A 20,053-nucleotide genomic window follows, 5' to 3' on the forward strand; every position below is an offset into this window, starting at 1 on the left:
CTTATATATAGATGCATGTGGCCGCATAGTTCCTGTTAGGACTTGTTTTTCCTCCCACCAGGATTCAAGAGAGCGAGAGCGAGTACCTCTCAGCCGGGAGCCGTCTGCTCTCAGCGGCGCTCATCCCCCAACCCAAACTGGAGGTCCACTACACTGCTGTGAACTCCTCACAGGAGCAAGTCTTCACGCTTAGCGTTGCCTCGGCCCAACGGTGGCTGCGAAGCAATCATATGTGGGCGAACGACGTGTGGAGTAGTTAGTTTCTTAAGAAAGTTTAAAGAGTTAAAAAAATGGTTAAAGACTAGAGTAGGTGATTGTATTAGTGATGGATAATTATTGTACGTTCAAATACTGTCACTGTATATTTTTGTTTATAGTGTTTTTATTAAATGTTCTCAATGTTCTGTTACACAAGTTTTCTTTCTGGTTCTTTTCTTTTGTCTAAAAGTGTTAGATAATTGTTGCTGAACACTTGAAAGTAACAATTACATCTAAAGGAGCAAAATGACGTTAAGATCTGTGACTTAAACACAATTTGTCCCACTCAAGTTTTGACCAATTTAGTGGCAGGAACAGCATGCTTTTTTTTCGTGTGCGTTTCCTCTGGGCAAGTCATCACAGACCTTCCACGTGGTTTAAAATAGACAGACGACTGCTTTCTAATGTGATTTCACATTAACATTGGGAAGGGTCATATGATGCAGTGTAAATAGTAAGACTATTTAGTAGTAGAGGAGATGACGGAACAAATTGTATAAGTACCTCCCTTTACAGCGATGAGTCCTCTTTTTGTTTTCAAGAAAGGTCATTGCATTGCATGTACAGTAGTATGGAGGAGATGAATGGAAGGTTTGATTGGAAGAGAAAGCTCAATGGCATAGTCCATCAGGTGGAATGTTTTGCCACTTTGGCATATCTGCATAACCCCTGGCCGGTTCCAAAGCCTTGCACAAATCCATTTTACTGAAATCCTTGAGGTGCTGTTGTAAATCACCCCACTGTTGTCATCTTAGGGGCCTCTGGGCCTAAGAAGCCGCTGTTTTCGACATTTAGATCACAAATGAATGGACCAATATATAGTATAGGACCAATATTTATTAAAAAGAATTTATAAATGAAAATTAAAAGCAGAATTAAAAAAAGAAGCACTTGATTGAGGTCATGTGTACCCCCTGTGAAATAAATTCTGAAGTGAAAATTATTTAAAAGAAAATTATTAGTATTCGATTAGCAAAAATAAAAATACAATTTTAGCAAATGTTAATAGCAAGTCAATAGTTTGCTTTACGTTTAAGAGACAGTAGGCCTTTTATTTTTTCCCCCCTATTAGTAGTGATTATGATTATTTTTCTATCTGGTTTACAAAATATCGATCCAATTTTTTGTGGGTATTATTTTGATGGAAAACGAATTACAGAAATTTGCATACCCTTTTTTATATGATTGATTTATGTGTTTTACGACGCCGTTTGACGTCAAGATTTGCGACGTTCATGTACACTGCAGTAAAAGTATTCCTAAAATTAATAGCTTGATAGGCCGGCATTGCAATATGAATATCAATCATTTTGCTCGATGCGCTGTCAGTATACGGCTCCTTCCTGGGGGGTTGTAAATCAAATGTCACTTGTTTAAGTCCGGTGGCGTTTAATTGAAGTTTAACAGCGCAGTTACAACATTAAAAAAAATCGATTTTTTTGTCAAGAATGTTCACTCGGTTTATTTTTTATTTCTCAACAGAACGCTAACGTCGGACGCACGGATGCGCACGCACGCAGACTCGGGTACGAGCGCCTAGTCTTCCCCCGCCCCCCTTCATCCGCTCCTCCCCTTCCTCCCAGTCCCTGCAGCGGAAGTGAGTCCATTTTTACTCGTCAGTCGAATTGGAGCTGTCCTTGGAGCTACAGCTTGGGCAACACGCGCCCGTGGGAGCTCGTACCTTCAGCCGGTGTTGATGATTTTTTCCCGGAGGAAATAAATAGAAAGGTCCGAGGACTGAGTGGAGGCTTGGACCATTCATTTGATGTGTTCCTCCCCCCTCCCCTTTGCCCCATGCTGTCTGAGAGGAAAAGCCTGCATGAAATTCCTCCACGCCAAAAACAAGCCCACCGTAAGGAAGGAAGGATAACTGGGAGGTAGACCATTTTTTTCCGATTTTTTATTTATTTTTCTGCGAGGGTTAGTACGTTTGTTTTTACCGTTCTCGCCACCCAATGTGGTTGTCGCTTTGCTGAATTGTCGAACACCTTTGGGTTCGAGGTTCGACTCCTTACTTGGTGACCCATTAGAGGTGAGAACGTAAGAACTAAACTGAAGAAAACTACTGTTTTTTCTACACGAGCGCCGAGCTCCGTGGTCATGTTGCCTAACCGGTGGGGGAGGAGAAACCGTGTCCCCTCCACATAGACGCCGATCCAGTTACTCCAGATTTTTTTTTTTGCCTCAATTTAACATCACCTGCCTCCTGCACATAATCAATAACGTTGTTCGATGTTGTCACGTTTCAGGGATTGATTGATTGACACCGCCTTACTGCCACCTGATAGTTGAGTTTAAGGACCACCTCGTTGATTTTTGCATCACATCTGAGTTATGTAGTAGAGACATATCAGTACGCAGATGACCACCCCTCTCCCTGGTGAAGTGACTTTAATGCCTCATGAATCTACCTCAAGCAACAGCGTTCTCCCGACTCGACACATCGGCTCGACGTGTGCCCAAATGTCTACCTCAGCTGTAAACTGAGCCTTGTTTTTGAGGTGACGCCACAGATGGCTTCATTTCCAGATTCGGACCTGCAGACGTGCCCACTCTGCAAAGAGCTGTGTGGCTCCTCAGCCCCCATTTCCTCCAGCTCGTCAACCTCCTCTTCCTCCTCCCACACCTCTTCCTCCTCCAGCCAGACCAGCAGGAGACTTCACGTCCTGCCCTGCCTCCACGCCTTCTGCAGGCAGTGCCTGGAGGCCCAGCGCAGTCCAGGAGACCCGCTGAAATTACGTTGCCCCACTTGCGACCAGAAGGTGTCCATCTCCGAGGCCGGCGTGGACTCGCTGCCGTCCACCAACTTCCTCTTCAGCAACCTGTTGGATGTGGTTGTGAGCACCGAGGAGCAGATCCAGAACAAGAATGGCCACCACCATCTCAATCGAGGAAGCTTGAGCTCCTCCGGCTTCCAACCCACCCACGGAAGCCTTCTGCACCCACCCCATCTCATGGCAGAACCTCAGTGTAGCTCCTGTGACGAGCAGAACCTGGCCACGTCCCACTGCCTCGATTGCCAAGAGTATCTGTGCGACAACTGCGTCCGTGCTCATCAACGGGTGAGGCTCACCAAGGACCACTTCATCGAGCGGCTCGGGGAAAATCTCCACGTGGCCCGAGTCAACAGCAACCCGGGCCAGCCGGCCATGTCGGTGTCCCTCGCTCAGTCCTTGCAGAACAACTTTGCGCTGCTGTCCCTTTTCCAGGACCGGATGAGCTTCTGTCAGCACCATGACAATGAGGTAAGCATAAACACCAACCACTCGTGTCGTATTAGAACCATGAAACAAAATCCAGAGGGGGAAAAAAGGCACTGCAATGTCATTTTCAGTCACAAGTGGCAAAATGGCCGCCCTGACATGGAGAAAACCAAGTGTCGCTTAATTCTTATTTCCCAAATGATTGATCAGAATACCGTGAACGGACTAGTAGGGGTTCCCCCGGCATAGCTGATGGTCTCTCACGGCTCGGTGGTCGGGGATGGCTGTAGTAATGCAATATGGCAGAGAACGATACCCAGGAACATATGGCAAGAAGTTCAAAGGAAGCCGAGTGATGCATTCATCGTCAGAATGCCTGCATTTCCGCACGCACGCGTGCATAAATGCATGCCGTCTCTGCCTAATGTGGACCACATCAGGCATTCGGAGCAGAAAATGAGACACCCCCCCCCCCCCCCCCCCCCCCGCCCCTATAAGCAACAACCCATGCTTAAGTTCTGTGATCTGGATAAAAGTTGGTTGCAATGGAAACCATCTTGGTTGAGCCATATGGCCAGAATGAATAACGTATGATGGGAGAGGGGGGTCTTTTTCTTTAAGCTCTGGTTCTTGAGGAGAGAGGAAATGTCTTCCTTAATGCAGTTTGTGTCCTGCAGATAGGAGGCAGCCATTTTGTTTTGTCAATATACTCGGGCAAATATATTTTGGTGTAATCCCAACTAAAACAACCAAATTCCAAGCACGCATGTGGCCAAGGTGAGCTATCGTTGATTCTAAATTTTGAACATTTCCAAAATTCGATCAATTTACAGGAAATTGAAATCACTTCACAAGCTTAGTCTGAGACATCCTTCAACTGACTTTCTTGACAATAGCACGGACTCACCCACGCTGAGTTTTATTGTCATGAGCGATGTCAATTAGCATAATGTGCCGTTTTCAATGCATCGCGGAGCCCATTTGAGAGTCGCAGTGACCCTCCCCCTGCGTTGCCAGTAAATAGGTTTGACTCGGTATTCCAGTAAGAGCTTCTTTTCCCAGTAAGGCCGCCCTCACCCACTGTGGTCCCTGGGGGAGGGAATGACACAAGAGAAGGTCAGGCTTTCTCTACCTGCGAGTCGAGTCGCGAGGCTCAATATGAAACTGAAGGCTTAACTAAGTCTGTCCTGTCCGAGGCATCGACGGCACAAGCGACTTTCTTGCTTGTGTGTGGAAATTGAAATGGAAAATGGGATTACACCAAAGGAGCGCCCCGGGCTTGCTGCGACGTCGCCCGCCGACACCCAAATCCACGCGCCGCTCGGTCGGAGGAGCGGCTAATGAGATGTTAATCCGCCGTCAGTCTTTGCCATAGATTAAACGGTCGTCAGGGTGACAAAGGGCCTGGCCCGCTCTAGTGAATTGCCTCCCACAAACTCACTAAATAGTCAGATTGAGTAGCCGCGACTGTATTCTATTGAGTCAAGTTGAATGAATCACTTAGGAAACTCGAGAAACCCGCACATGCTTTTGATTCGAGGCAAACGGAAGGCTTTGTAGTTCCCATTTTGTCTGCTCTATATAGCTACCGCCTTTTCTTTTGTAAAACAATGGATGGTCTGGAGGCAGCCCCCTTTTAGTCAGCTGTCGCTATTTGGTTTCATCACCCCTGGAAGTGGCCGGCGGTGGCTTCTCCAACACCTCCTGCCATCTGCACGTAGTTATCCCCTGAATAGGACTCGGGTGCGAGCGCACAAATAGTTAGCAGAGTGGGATTATGAAGTTCTGACTTCCAGGCTTGCAACATGTGGCCTGTAATTAGACGGCGTTTCCTGTGTGTCGTGTGTGTCCTGGCTTTTGATGTCCAACTTTGTCCCTTGTGTCGGACCAAAAGGCCTTGACGCCGAGGCGTTTCCCACGTGCCTTACCGGGTCGCAAAAGCTAATATGCATCTGCAATGCGCACGTGTTCATAACAAAGCCGCAACACGCCCCTCCACATTGACCGAGCCGCCAGCCTCTCTCCCACGCCCCCCTCGCCCTTCCCTCTCCCTCTCTACTGTACATACTGTAGCATGCTCGCTAAGGAGGCCAGCTTTGTTTTCCTTCCGCGCTCCAAAGCCCGTCCAATCAGGTCGCCGGATCGGCGCCACCGCCCTCCCACGGCGCCACGCTCCTATCTGGCAGAGTTTCAAAACATCGAGAGGCGGGGTCCCAGCGTTGTGTTGACGGCGAGCGGCCAACACGAGGTTGCCCTATAAGAGTGATAGGAAGGAGGGAGAAGAAAGGGGGGGGGGGGGGGAGGAAAGTAAAACTGAGTGGTGCCCAGCTCGTTTTATGTTATGTCATAGGCTTTCCCACCCGGAGTTTTGCCATGCATCGAAATTAAAAGCCGTAACATTTTTAGAAATGAACTGAACCCACTAAAGCTTAATTCATAATTAGTATTGAATATATTACTCAAATACAAATTTCGTTTTTGTGTTATTACGAAACAAATAGAAAACCAAATGAGTGAATTCAGGATCAGCACAAATGAATTATTTCTTAAGTTTACTTGGTGTTTAGGATTAAAACCTTTTATGTCTAATCTTTGTGTTTGAATATAATTATTATTTTCTCAAAAGCCAGACTTGTCTGAAGGTGCGGTTTAGAACTTCTTAATTGCGCTTGTCTCGAGCTGTCAAATGCATTATCGCCTTTAGGAATGTCACTCTGTGATGCGTTAGTGTGCGTGCACCACACCTCCAATTTTCTTGTCCTCCGCCTGTTAACACAACGGAAAAAGCCACAGGCGCTGCCATGTGCAAATAGTAAATTCCTGCTGCTTAATTTTAGTTCAATTAAACGGCGTATGAAATTATCCAGAGTTGCGTTTTTTTTTGAAGGCAGAGTTTTTAGTTTTATGTCAAATGTTTGTTAGATAAAAACACTAACTATTTTTAAATGCATTTTTAGGTATTCTTGTAGACAATTTTAATTTCAGTTAAATTAAATGGCGTATGAAATTATTTTCTTTTTAGTAAATAAGTTTCTTTTTTTTTAAGGCAGAATTTTTTAGTTTTATGTCAAATGTTTATTAGATAAAAACACTAATTATTTTAAATGCATTTTTAGGTATTCTTGTAGACACACACACAGGAAAATTATTTTTTATTTTTATCAGACTCGTTTGTTGAACAATTATACATTTTCTAATAAATATTTTGGAACTCCAACATAATTCCTTCGCGTGTGCATAAGAAATGACGTGGAAACAATTGTGGAAATAATCTTTTACGCAAAGTAAATTGTCTCGCTGTCAGCGTCGCTCAAACATTTTTTTTTCTTCTTTGTAAATGCGCTCCTTGCAGAGCCAGTTATTTTCTGGCGGCGCAGTGTGACATTACTAGGCCGACATCCCCTCCCCCTCGCTCTGCTCTGGGAGATTTTACTGGTTGCTTGAGTTCGTGCCCTCTTCCCTAGTTCCCAGTGCCTGCAGGGAGGGAGGGAGGCCGTCTCCATGATAGTACCAGACATCACATGGGGAACAAGAAATGTATACAAAATTTAAAATGGCTCTGGGTTCTTTAGCCATACACCAGGAAGCCACAAAATACCGCCTGTTAAAGCAGAACTAATTTAGAATACAGAAAAAAAAAAATGATATTAACCCAATAGCACCTTAAATTTGACTCGCTAGCACACAAAAAAAAAAAAATTGGGCTCATACAAAGGCAGAATAAAAGAAACAGCAACACATGATTGAACTGTCGCTCACCCTTTTAGGTTTATGAGTAACAGCGCTTGACACCATGGGCGTGTCTTATTGTAAATTGGTAACGTGAGAGATTAATGGGCAGAGCGTAACATCCGGTACACTAATGAAATCCTATGATTTACGACCCGCCAGCCCCCCTCGTACGGGCGAGGCCTGGTGCCGAGAGTTAAATAGCGCGCGGTGGTGGTCGCCCCCGACCCCCAACCACCCCACAGCAGGGAAAAAAAGCAAATAAATTCTAATATACAATCCCTACAATTTGTTTCCCATTTTCTATTGAGGCACGGATTTAGCCAGCAAATAAACACCATTGTAAATTAAAGTGGGAGATTGAACGAATGAATGAATGAATGTTTGGAAAGCAGCGAGTAAGGACAAAGACCCTCCCGCGCGATGACTCGTGGGAATAATGTGTCAATAATATTGAGCGCACATTCAAGAGGTTCTGCGTTACGTAATCTGAAATCTTGCAATTATGAAAGACTTCTTCACCTCTGTTTATTTATTTCCCCCCCTTCCTGCAGTTTTGATGATAAAGGAATTTCATCTAGATCTTCTAAATGTGGTTGATGCACCAAAATTGAGAGCGGCCAGTCCACATTCGGGTTTTTTTTGTTTTTTTTCCCCCATCTCAGCGCCTCCCGCATTCCTCTTTTGTATGCCACGTCCCCTTGGAATTTTGGAGATGTCAATAGAGTAGGAGGAGGAGAAGGGTGGAAATGTGAGAGTGATGGAGCTGGGCTCCAGCAAAAAAAAAAAGAAAAAGAGAAGGAAGTCAGATAAAAGTGGCTGCATGTGCTGCACAAGCGCGGATCTCATTCAATTATGCCGCCCCCTGGGGAGAATGGCGGTTATTGATGGATTGATCGCATCACCATTCACTCTATGCCCGGGCGTCATTGAAGCCCATAGCTCTTGCATCTCTTTGGGATATGATGGTCAGCGCATACTTAATTAGCCTTACGACCAATCGGCTCTCGGTGAAGAGCGGATGAGGTTAAACGACTTTCTCTCCAGGGATGTGGACACGTTTGTGTCAGACGTGACTTGTGCCGCTTTGGCTTCTACAATGCGATAGAAAAACAATTTGATCATCCTACATGTGAAGAATGGGTTATTGATCAAGTTTTCATCGCCTTTAGTCCATCTGTTGTGTTTTACAGCAGGACTTTTTATGAGCTGGTCACTCATGCAAATGGATGACTTTTGTCATTCACTCTTCTCTCATTGATTAGGTGTTAGTTTTATTGGGGGGTACGCTCAAGCAGATGAGTTTGTGTGCATGAATGAGATGTGTTTTCAAGCTGTTATTGATTACTTCCGGTAAAGGGAAGTTAAATCTTTTTTCTTTTTTTTTTCTAGGTTTTCCTGTTCTTTTGCGAGAGCTGCTCCGTGCCCATCTGCAGAGAGTGCAGCATGAGCCGCCACGTGGGCCACACTTTTGTCTACCTCCAAGAGGCCGTGCAGGACTGCAGGTCCGTCACCATCCAGCTGCTGGCTGACGCACAAAAGGGACGACAGGCCGTGCAGGTGAGATGGACGCCGGTTAGCACGATTTACATATTGGAAATAATGCAAAATGCAATTTTTTGAAGACCAAAATTAGCAGCAAAATACGGTTCATTGAAACTCACTAGTGATAGGAGCTTGATATCGGCGCCGTTTTCCGGTGCCATGTCATCAATACTTGTCCAACTGCTTTCAATGTAGCAGAGCAGGAAAAGTGAGTATCGGGTGTCAAACTAAACACGGGCGTTGTAGAATACCTGTTCCACACAGACGTAAGAGCGCCGTAAGTGGCGCACGAGGCGGAAAATGGCCGGGTGGACCCGTGCTCTGTTTACACACAGCAGCGACGTGGAAAAGGTGGCTTTTATAGGTAGTGTAAAAAGGGGCTTTCATGGCAAGGCGTTTTATTTTGAAATGGAATACCCCTTTTAGTATGGAACCTCGCTTGGCAAGAAATAAATAGACAAAGCATCAAGTGACGACATTTTTGTGCCTCTGCTAGCTAAATGAGTGACCGGTCCCTGGAATTTTTATTTTCCACCCGAGTTGGAGGTGTCCAGCTGGTCCTGAAAGGGGGCCGGGTAGGGATGAAGGTCAAAAGGGGGGAGGGTAGATGAAGTATTTAAAGGATTTGAGAGAAAGAAAAGATCCCGTCCTCAGTCAAAGAAGTGGAACACTTTGGCTGCCTCTTGTTCACATGGCCCCTTGTCCCCCCGCCCCCCATTTATTTAGGCTCACAAGCACTTAGTGCCTCTCATTTAGCTAATTATGGAATGCAGGAGTCCACGTTATGCAGAAATGGAGCAGAAATGTGTTCAATTTCATCTGTTATTGATTTTTTTTTTTTTTTTGGAGGGCTTTAGGTTGTCCACCTAACTACTTCAGACATGGAGACATTTTATGGAAACATATTTTTTTTAATTAAACGTAGCACGTAAAAAGCAATCGATAAAAAGTGTCAACATTCCGACAGATAAGTGCTCTTTAAGTCAACTCCCTTATCAGTCAGTCCTCTTAGAGCACACACTTATGACCTTGGTAGGACACGGTGGAAACACGAAATGCTATCTGAGGTCATGTTACATGCGAGCACACACTCTTTCCCGACCAGAAGTCGTGCCCCGCCTCTCCCTATCTCAATGACCTACATCTGCTTGAGTCGCTCATGCACGCGCGGCGCCGAGTTCACCCGGGGGTCTTCCCCAAATTCCCAAACCTCAGCGCAACGCGGCTCTTCGCTCCGGCAACTGCCGACGCGCTCGCCACGCGGCGCAGACTTTGAAACTGAAACCGAGTCCCGCAGAGCTCATGTTTGACCAGTGGGTGTTTTAAAAGACATCTCTGGGTCTCGGGCTAGCAGCTGAGCTTCAAGAGAAGCCGGCCGACCATCTGGCGGTGGTTGTCGTGCGGCTACTTAGTGTTTGCTTGTCCATTTTGTCTGAGGTCAATGCAAGAGTAAATGCTGACGCCAGATAATATGTAAACACGCACACACACACACTCTCTGCTCCACCGTGAGGTAGGAAATTTCCGCCCACTCCACCCCCATTATCTTCCCTGACTTCTGACCCTGCTCTTGTGACTCTCCCGGTTGGCCCGATTCTCTGTCGTACTGCCGTCTGATTGGCCACTTTGACCCTCTTTGTGCGGCAAGCTGTGCTCTGCTGGGAATATGTGGAAAGAGCCCATAAAGATTGCAAGCACCTGAAAGTAGACAGAAAAATAACCAAATGATATTCTTTTAAGCCTTTTTTTTTAATGTGATATGTGAACGTCTGATCACTTCCTGCTTAACTGGCAAATAGGACCGCAGCACAGGATATGTAGTGGCTCTGTTTATGTTGCCCCGTGGAGGAGGCTAATTTAGTTGTCGCTTTAGATGGCCACCTCAAATGGGCCAGCAAAGAAGAGGAAGAAAAGACCCAGCTGCCGGTCTTTGTTCTGGCAGGGCTTGCGGTGGGGAGGGGAGTGTGGTATGCGTCTTAAGACAGGGGTTGCAGATCATGACCTGTAAGGTTTAGTTGACCTTTGAGCCCTGCGGCCAATATCACAAAGGCGGCCCTATCCTCCCTCCCCCTTTGTCCCTGTGCGGTCTGCCTCACCCGCTGACCGCCCACAAAACGCCAAAAAGAACGGGCGGGTAAATATTGGCCTAAAATTTTGCATTATTGAGTTTAAACCAAATTAATATGCAAAGTGTTATAAGCAGGTCTGTGTCCTCCTTTTCCTTTTAGCTCACATCACACGTTTTTATTTTTTTTTATTCTCCAGGTGAGCATGGAGAAGGTCCAGGCCATGGCGGAGCAGGTGGAGATCAAGGCGAAGGTGGTGCAGACTGAAGTGAAGGCCCTGGTCCTCAGGCACAAGAAAGCGCTGGAGGAGCGAGAGTGTGAACTGCTGTGGAAGGTAAACCTTTTTCTCCTAATAAATCGAACTTTTCTTGAATCGCTCCACAAAACGGGTATTTCAAAAAAAACTGGTATTTCAAAAAAAATCCCTTGTAAAACTGGTTTGGCGCCATGTTGCTATTTTTTTTTTTGTGTGTGCGTGTAGCTTTAAGTAAAGAAAATGTTATTTCCTCAATTTGCTTATCCGGTAAGTGTTTTCTTTAGTTTTTTTAGTTTTTAAAGTGCCACCTTTAATTTAGCTCCGTGTGCTTTTCCCGTCCGTCTTTTACAATTAGCCTGGTCTGCCGGGATAGGCTCAGTGAACACGATAGGTCGCAATGGGAATCCTTTCTTTTTTTAAACCAGCGCACTTGTGGACATAGACGCGATATTTTAAAAATGTCCCGCGTCTCACCTGCTCCTAGCTTCCCCCACAGCTGTGATGGGTTTGTGGGTCAGTCCCTCTTCAATCTTTTCCAGACAACCAAGCACTGACAAACAACCTTTCATTTCATTCCTTCTCACCAATAGTGGATCAATAGACTGACCGAGTACACATGTTGAGATGAATCTTCGATTTCTTTAGCCTCAAGTTGTAACCGTTGTGTTTATGAGGGGCAGTTGTCAGAATGATTTGTGATGCCCTGGTCTGCACTTTGTCTGTCTGCTTACTAAACTTTTAAGGAATGCCGTCGAGAGCGGACCCAATACCAGTCGAGCCTGATGAAAGTTGCAAAGTAGGGGGGGGGGTCGTACGGCTCCATGTCAAGATCATGTGTGGTTCATGGTCTTGGCTAGCCTTCGGAATATTCCATTCATAATCCTTTTGCTGTTGTAAAACGCCACACTGCTATCAAATGCCATCCAGGCATTTATTGTTTGATTCGATTTCTCGTCCGATAAATCCATCCGAAATTTGATGGAGATGTCAAATGGGGCTGAAAATGTGAATAATGTTCTCAGCGGCTGATAATAAAAATTACACTTCAGTCCATGTTCTCGTGCAGATCTGGTGAAGATTTGAATCCCAGCACGAGCACATGGATATATTTATGGTTTTCAATGTGGCTGTAAATGTCACTTTAATTCAATTGAATCCTTTAGCCATGAAGATGTCAGGTTGCGCTTTGCCGTGGTAAATTCTCGGCTCTCCGACAAGGACTTGGGTACTTTGAGGAATGCCGTAGAGCTTAGCGTGCGGCTGAAACCCGAGAAGTCTGCCCGAGAATTCTGCTGATCTGTTCAAGATGAGGGTCTCTGCTTTCTATTATTGAATGTCTGTTCTGAAAAAGGTGATGTTTGATGTCAGACTCCAAATCAGAACAAGCGCACCACGCAAATTAACCCCCTCCCCTTTTTTTTTTTTTTTTTTTTACAATCAATTTAGAGACTGATTGGTAAAGATGGTTAATGAGGTAACACTGATTTTTGCCTGCGTCATCAGCATGATGAGCGGAGGTTTCCTGCCAGCAAGCGAGATGATGGCTGGTGTAGAAAGTGTTCCCACTTGGAAACCGAGCCTGGCTCAAAACGTTCCATATCAGTGCATTTTCTTATGGCAGCTACAGCCGGCGTTGCCTGGGAAACAAATTCAGTCCCTCTGCATTGTGTTTCCTCACTGTTAGGCTCATCACCGATGTGACCGCCGATGCATTTTGCGTGGGAGTGTAGGCGCGGAGTTGCGCCGGCATGCTAGATTGCTTCCCACAAAAAAAAAAAGAATGATCAAGGTCCCTTTACTTATCTCTACATCTTCCCGGCGTGTCGACATGGACGCTCCACTTCCAGGGTATCCATCAGAAAGGCCAACAAGAGGCTTTGTCTTCACGGACTATAAAGTGTAAATCTACTCTCACATGTGCAAATTGCACTTCTGCCCAGGCCGGGATTCAACAAAGGGGCCACTTTTGGAGCCTGAGTAGGGAGGGACTGGAAAGTGTCCCTTAGCATTGAAGGTGCTCAGCCTATTGTGCTCGACTCTTTTTCTGAGGTGACGCTAAGTAAGAGGCAACTATGCTTCTCAAGTTCTACCGGCATTGCACCTTTTTTTCCGACTGAGTGTTTAAACAAAAAAAATGTCATGCTGCCATGCAATCTAATTGTGAGAAACTACACCACAATTAAAAGGATTACACAGCTCTGCCTCCATTTAAAGTCATTGACTTTCCATAAAAGTCCTAGTGACGTTTCAAAACCAATTCTGCACATTGCTGCCATCTTGTGGACAGCCTGACACATTGAACCCTTTATTTTCTCTCCGTGTCTATATTGTGCCAAAGCACAAATCTTACATTAGAAATATTTCACAGCGCAGCATAGGACCAGAAATTTTGACTTGGATAGATAAACAAAAGTATATTATTATTTAAAAAAATAATTGTGCTGCTATTTGATCAATTCTCTGTCAACTTCAACAAATCCGTTTTTTTCCTTTCTACCCCTCGCAGTTGGAGAAGATCCGGCAGCTGAAGGCCAAGTCGCTATACCTGCAGGTGGAGAAACTTCACCAGAGTCTGACCAAGTTGGACAGCACCATCGCCGCCGTCAGCCAGGTGCTGGACGAGGGCCGCCACATTGACGTGCTGCTGGCGCGCGAGCGAATGGTCACCCAAATCCATGAGCTCAAAGCACTGAGGGGCTTGATGCAGCCCCAGGAGGATGACCGCTTCATGTTCACGCCTCCAGACCAGGTGGGATCTCATGAAATCCTTGAAGTGGTGTGCAAATGCTTACTTACATTTGTTCTCCCAGGCTCTCTGCATCGCTATCCAATCCATGGGCCTGATCAGCAGCGGCGCCTTTGCCCCAGTCACCAAAGCGCACGGCGACGGTCTCAACACCGCGCTCCGCGGCAAGCACGCCGCTTTTACTGTGATCGGCTACGACCACGACGGCGAGCCGCGTCTCTCCGGCGGCGACATGGTGACGGCGATAGTCATGTCGGTGGCAGACGCCAACCTCTCCGCCGCGGAGGTGACCGACCACCAGAACGGCTCGTACACAGTTAGCTACATGGCCAAATGCGAGGGGGAGCACCTCGTCTCCGTCTTGGTGTGCAACCAGCACATTCAGGGAAGCCCCTTCAAGGTGTTTGTGAAATCGGGCCGCAGCTACGGCTCGCTGGGTTCCCAAGTGTCGTCGTTCGGAGGCGAGGGCGAGGGGGACGGTCAACTGTGTCGTCCTTGGGGCATCAGCGTGGACAAGGAGGGATACGTGGTGGTGGCGGACCGCAGCAACAACCGCATTCAGGTAGGAAGTTTGCTCGCTTAAATAAATTCACAATAGAAATTCCACTTGATTATCTATTTCCAGATATTCAAGCCCTGTGGCGCATTCCACCACAAATTTGGCTCTCTGGGTTCTCGACCCGGTCAGTTTGACCGTCCGGCCGGGGTCGCCTGCGACAGCCAGAGGCGAATCATTGTGGCCGACAAGGACAATCACCGTGTGCAGGTACGCGATTGGGCTCAGAACAAACCTTCCACACATTGAGTAACATAAATATTCGCAAGTTCAGAAGCAGCTGCTGAAAATATCTTGACTCCTTTCACACTTGTAAAAACAAAGCTCCTCAGCTGTTCACTCCTCCCCACGCAGAGGTCGTGCCCTGACCCATTTGCTTTGCTTGACAGGTGTTTACTTTTGAGGGCCAGTTCCTGCTGAAGTTTGGGGAAAAGGGGACCAAGAACGGGCAGTTTAACTACCCCTGGGACGTGGCTGTCAACTCCGAGGGTAAGATCTTGGTTTCCGACACGAGGAACCACCGCGTGCAGCTATTTTCCCCCGACGGCTCGTTCCTCAACAAGTACGGTTTCGAGGGGGCTCTGTGGAAACACTTTGACTCGCCCAGAGGCGTGGCCTTCAACCACGAGGATCACCTGGTGGTGACCGACTTTAACAACCACCGGCTGCTGGTTATCCGGCCCGACTGCCAGTCCGCCCGCTTCCTGGGCTCCGAGGGCATCGGTAACGGTCAGTTCCTGCGGCCCCAAGGTGTGGCCGTGGACCAGGAGAACCGAATCATCGTGGCCGACTCCCGAAACCACCGCGTGCAAGTGTTTGAGCCCAATGGGAATTTCTTATGCAAATTTGGAACCCAGGGGAGTGGCTTTGGACAGATGGATCGTCCCTCCGGGGTCGCCGTGACTCCGGACGGAGTCATCGTCGTCGTCGACTTCGGGAATAATCGTATCCTCAAGTTCTAGAAAGACAACATTCGCTCCCTCAATTTGGCCCTTTGCTGTTTGTTGGTTTGTTTTTCCTCAACAAAGGCGAGCGAGCGAATGAATAAAAAAACTGACACATTAGGAATAAGAAATCTCAGAGGATTGAGAGCACGTTGACGAGAAGGGAAATCGAACCTCGATAACTTTTTTTTTTTCCATTTCGCACCATCAATCCGATATGTTCTGGTTTATATTTGAATGGGGACCTCTACAAATGGATAATCAGTAGCCCAAAAAAAAAAAGAGCCATTTGTCCCTTCTTCATAGTCAACTGCTCGATTCTTTTCTGTAAACTCTTCTCGAGTATCCTTCTCAGGGAATTTCTCACTTTTCTTGAAACTTCGTACCCTCTGCTCCACACCTACCTCATTTAGCTCTTTATGAATGTACTCATAGTAAATGAGCAGAGGTTTATTGATCCGTGAAGTTTTACGAAGAAAAGCCTACCTCTATACTTTTTATTTAAGAGAGACAAAAATAAGGAGGAAGAAAAAGAGACTCTTCAGTCGATTTATTTGCACAGGAGTAATGGAATTCGTGCTGTGCATCTTTTTAAATATGTGTTGAGTGCACCTGAATGTTGTTGCTGAGACAATACTCAGATCGCTGTAGGGGCTGCATAATTTGTTCTCATTCGAAGGCATTGCTCAAAAACAATTGGGGTACAGTCCGGTAGTGTCTTCTTCATAGCTTTTTTTTTTTTGTTTAGTTTTTTTGATAAGACCCCACTCATCACTATGCTTGAGTTTGCATAGGCATAACGGCCCAGTTAGAATGTGGGAATGAAATGCCACAATGATATGATGAGATGAAAAAAAAAAAAAAGAGCTCAGGTAATAGTTTGGCTGATTGGAAATGATCAGCTCTTATTTAGTTTCACTACAGCAGATCGGGCCTGTGGTGACATTAGAAAAATTCAATTCTTTGCCCGAGACCCCGAAACTTAACGTCTCGTTCGACGACGTGACCGACCGAGATTAGTATGCAAGGACCTCTTGCTCGCCTCCAAAAAGGGAGGACCCACAAACAAACGTGGGGGTGATACTTTTTCAAAGAGCAGGATCTATTAGGGATCCTAAAGTAGAGATTTAATCATGGCTAAATGACACCTTTTTCCCCCCCGAGGCAGTGTTTAACAAAAAGCCTCAGAAGTAGATAGTCCAGAGGACGAAAATAAGAACATCAAATAGACTTAAGACTTGACAACACAGTGAACCCTTACCATTCGCAGGGCGGGGGAGAATTGAAAATGTACGACGAATCGATCTCCCTCCAAAGGGGTTTAATTGCCTATAGATGTCACGAGAGCGTGGCAAAGCACTACTTTTGTCTCGACGAAGCTGAAACTCGCTTCAACATCGCTTGCGGCATACACGGTATTCCTCGGCACCTTGTGAATGCCGGCCCGCGGCTGTGCGGCGCTTCACTGTACAATCCTTTGGATGGAAGCTGCGGTCCAAAGCCGCTCTCTTCCCATCCATCGAAAGTGCGCTGCCGCCAAAGCTCGCCCCAATTTATCAGGTCTTCAGGCGTCTTTAGAACTTTGCGCTAGTAGACCAATCCTCTAAAGATGTATCCACCAACTATTAGATTCAACCAAAGTAGAATATCTGCACACTGGCCAACTAAGAAAGAAGTGGCTTTTAAAAGATTTAAAGATAAAAAGGCACCATCTTCAATAATCATGGTAACATTTCCCGGCAAAATTCGTGGAGCACTGCCCGCTGACATCACACGAGTCCTGTTTGAATCCAGTCGCATAGAAAACCAAAGAGAACCCTCCCTCTCCCTCATTTTAGACCCCCGCCAATCCGACGTAGAACAACTCGTAGCGCCCCCCCCCCCCCCCCCCTAAGCAAATCCGTGGCGAGGCGTCGACGCTGACGTCAATCTGTGCCCCACTTGATCGCACTCGACAATTCATGTTCCGTTAGCAAATTTGGAAAGATTCCCCGACGGGCCTTCTTCTCTGAGGAGAGGTTCTGTCCGCACATGATCCCAATTCAACGTCAGTGTTTGCTTACCTGGTGGACCTCGACACCTCAACTCGCTTTGTAGCGATTCTTTACGTTCATATACCTCAGACTTGTGTCGTTTCCATTTGAATACCTCATTTTGATTTTTTTTGCGTATTTTCATGTTAGCATACCTCATCAGATGTGTACGCATCACGATATACCTCATTCTTGGACTGCATGTCCCGTCCGTAGCTGTAGGACCAAAGATTGTGGCACTGTTGTGGTCGTCCGTTTTCATCTCGCAACCCCGAGCAGCTTTTTCGCTTGGTTGTCTTTGCTGTACGATTAATTACCTTTTTTTTTTTTTTTTTTAAAGCGAAAAAAAAAAATCAACCAAAGCAAATATTTCCGTGGATTAGCATCGTGCCAAAGTGATCTCCAAGAGTTCTGTGCCAAGAACCAGGCTGTTGTAGATGACAAAAGGTCACTGGACCACAATATCAGAGATTCAAATGTTGAGTCAGTTTCTGATGGGGTGCACTTAGGAGGGCTGGGCCCTGATTTTTCTTTGACCTCACGACGACAAACTCGCACATTTCTGCTTTTTTTTTTGTGTTAGCGCGCAAGGGGGTGGGGGAAGGACGGGAGCGTTAAAAAAAAGAAACATCACTCGTCGCACAAAAATTCCACAAAGGATTACCTCAACCTTCAGCACAACTTTCCGATATTTATGCACGCGGCAGGACTTGTCTTGACTGTGGCGCCAGCAATTACGAACATTATCAAGTTTCGTCATTTGCACACGGAAGAACATCGACAGTCAGCTTGTTTCTTTTGCGTTGTCAGTATTACTGTGTTCATCCGCGTCTGCATCCTTTTTTCAGAAAAACTACGATTGCAGAGTTCTATCTTAAAGATCTTTAGGTATCCACTCTTTAAGAGGAAAAATATATTTTAAATCTTATTTACTTTTTGTTTTGTTTTGTTGCATGCTTTAAAAAAAAATCCTTATCATACTGAAGTCTTTTTTTGGGGGGGGGGGATAAATGTTGGTAAAAAAAAAAATAAAATAGGCGGGTTGCTGACTTTTTGGGAGATGGGTAATACCAGATGCGCTGGAATAGGGTTGACCTTTGTGATTGTATTCGGTGGCATAGCACAACCTGTTCAGTCAGCCATGCCTCGATTGGTAACCAACCGAAAACATCTTGAGGCTTCTTTTGCGTGCCTCCCAGCTCAGGCGCTTTACTTGCGGGAACTTTCTTCCCACTCTGCATTTATTAAGTCACCCACAGCACACAAGGGCAGTCTTGTCACGGTCTCACGACCACCATTTTTGGCTCATCCAGCACACTTTTTGGCAATCCGGAAAGTGGGAATGGCTGCCAATCAAGTGACTCTCTCTCGTGTGTGTGTCCCACCACCCGTCTAATTTCTGGCCTCTCGTGACTTAAGAGAGGAAAAAAAGTAAAGCTGCACCGGGTGATGTGTGCGAGGTCATGGACCTCTTTTTTAATGATTGTATAATCAAAGAAAGACAAGAAATATGGTTGGTGAAATTTTAGAAAGGAAATCAAATATATCTCAGGTAGTTCTCGGCAGCCCTGTCCTGCTGGTGTCTCATTGAAATGTGTCCCATAGGAATAAAGTAGACCACCCCCGGCCCCCTTCTTTTCCCCTTTTCCTTGTTTGGACCTTAGTGCTAGTCTGATTCTTTTGTGTGTCCATTGAAATAAAATAAAAAAAATGAAATCTCAATCTGAAATATTGCTTTTGTTTAACTCCCCCCAATTATTATTTTTTTTTCTTTTACATAAAAGTACAAATACCACACACAACCTGATGTTCATTGGCCCTTTTAGAATGTATTTTGTGAAGAAAAGGGTTCAACGGCATCGGGCGATGCACGCTCTCCACTACCCGCGGCTGGACCGCCGGACAATTTTGTATTAGTCACCACCAGCAATATTTCTCGCCTCGGGTGGCGTAAACCCGCGTGAACATCTGTCTTTTATCCAATGAGTGTTGGTCCAGCAGCGTGGTGGTGGTGGTTGCTCGTGCATCTATTGTCAAAGCAGACCTCCTCTGAATGTAAGCCCTCACAGTCCAGGATGCAGCGCGAGTGGGTGCGGCCTGCTGAGTTTAGATGAGTGCTGCTGGTACTTCCTCGTCATTGTGTGTGTGTGAATGTGTGTGTTTGCCTGTCTCTCTTGAACACACACTTTGTGCTGGGTGGAAGTGCAGATGTCAGGTCTTCAGTCTAAATGAGGCAAAGGAGACTATATAATATTTTGGGCTGCCTACTGCTCGCGCTGCACTCTTTGGACTTTAAACATTTCCTATGCAGTTTTTTTTTTTGTTCTTGTTTACACTTAAATAAAGTTGTATTTCTTTGACTTCAACATGTGTCAATGGTATTCTTTCACAATCACTTTCTTATTATTGTAGAATCAAGACAATTTGGTAGGCATGTCTCTCATGAGTAGAAAATAAAAAATAGTCTCAAGGGGCTATTTTAATAACAGGGTTGTAAAAGTCACCAACTCCCTGATTTAAAACTTTGTTGAGCTTTCATTCGCTTGAATTACAGACATGAATCTTTTTGGATCTGTCTCAATTTGCTTAGCCCACATCGATTGCGTCATATTTGCATTGCAGTTCTATGCCACCACAGCTAGATGTCAGTAGTTCCACATTGCAAATGTCTCAGCACCATTGTGTGGTAGCGGGGGAGGGTGAAGTGTCGTCACAAG

The 20,053-nt window shown here is 45.9% G+C and overlaps 1 protein-coding gene across 2 annotated transcripts; it reads left to right on the top strand.

Moving 5' to 3' along the window:
• Positions 1 to 1,846: 1,846 nt before the first annotated feature.
• On the top strand, positions 1,847 to 19,702 carry trim71 (tripartite motif containing 71, E3 ubiquitin protein ligase). Of its 2 annotated transcripts, none has more exons than XM_061267703.1 (8): positions 1,847 to 2,290; positions 2,508 to 3,503; positions 8,583 to 8,750; positions 11,001 to 11,135; positions 13,564 to 13,806; positions 13,868 to 14,365; positions 14,429 to 14,569; positions 14,749 to 19,702. In XM_061267703.1, the coding sequence occupies exons 2-8, from the start codon at positions 2,772 to 2,774 to the stop codon at positions 15,319 to 15,321; spliced, it is 2,490 nt and encodes an 829-aa protein (XP_061123687.1). In that variant the 5' UTR covers positions 1,847 to 2,290; positions 2,508 to 2,771; the 3' UTR covers positions 15,322 to 19,702. The 2 variants fall into 2 exon arrangements, with proteins under 2 accessions (XP_061123687.1, XP_061123688.1); XM_061267704.1 differs by having other exon boundaries at positions 1,847 to 2,135.
• Positions 19,703 to 20,053: the final 351 nt, after the last annotated feature.

This window comes from Syngnathus typhle, linkage group LG20 (assembly GCF_033458585.1).
Source record: "Syngnathus typhle isolate RoL2023-S1 ecotype Sweden linkage group LG20, RoL_Styp_1.0, whole genome shotgun sequence".
Lineage (NCBI taxonomy): Eukaryota > Metazoa > Chordata > Actinopteri > Syngnathiformes > Syngnathidae > Syngnathus > Syngnathus typhle.

What these genes read in the sequence shown, in the direction of transcription:
- trim71 (XM_061267703.1), top strand. Translation starts at nt 2,772, where the DNA reads ATGGCTTCATTTCCAGATTCGGACCTGCAGACGTGCCCACTCTGCAAA. An exon ending in AGTGTGAACTGCTGTGGAAG is followed by an intron (nt 11,136 to 13,563) that starts GTAAACCTTTTT and finishes TACCCCTCGCAG; the next exon opens with TTGGAGAAGATCCGGCAGCT. An exon ending in TGTTCACGCCTCCAGACCAG is followed by an intron (nt 13,807 to 13,867) that starts GTGGGATCTCAT and finishes TTGTTCTCCCAG; the next exon opens with GCTCTCTGCATCGCTATCCA.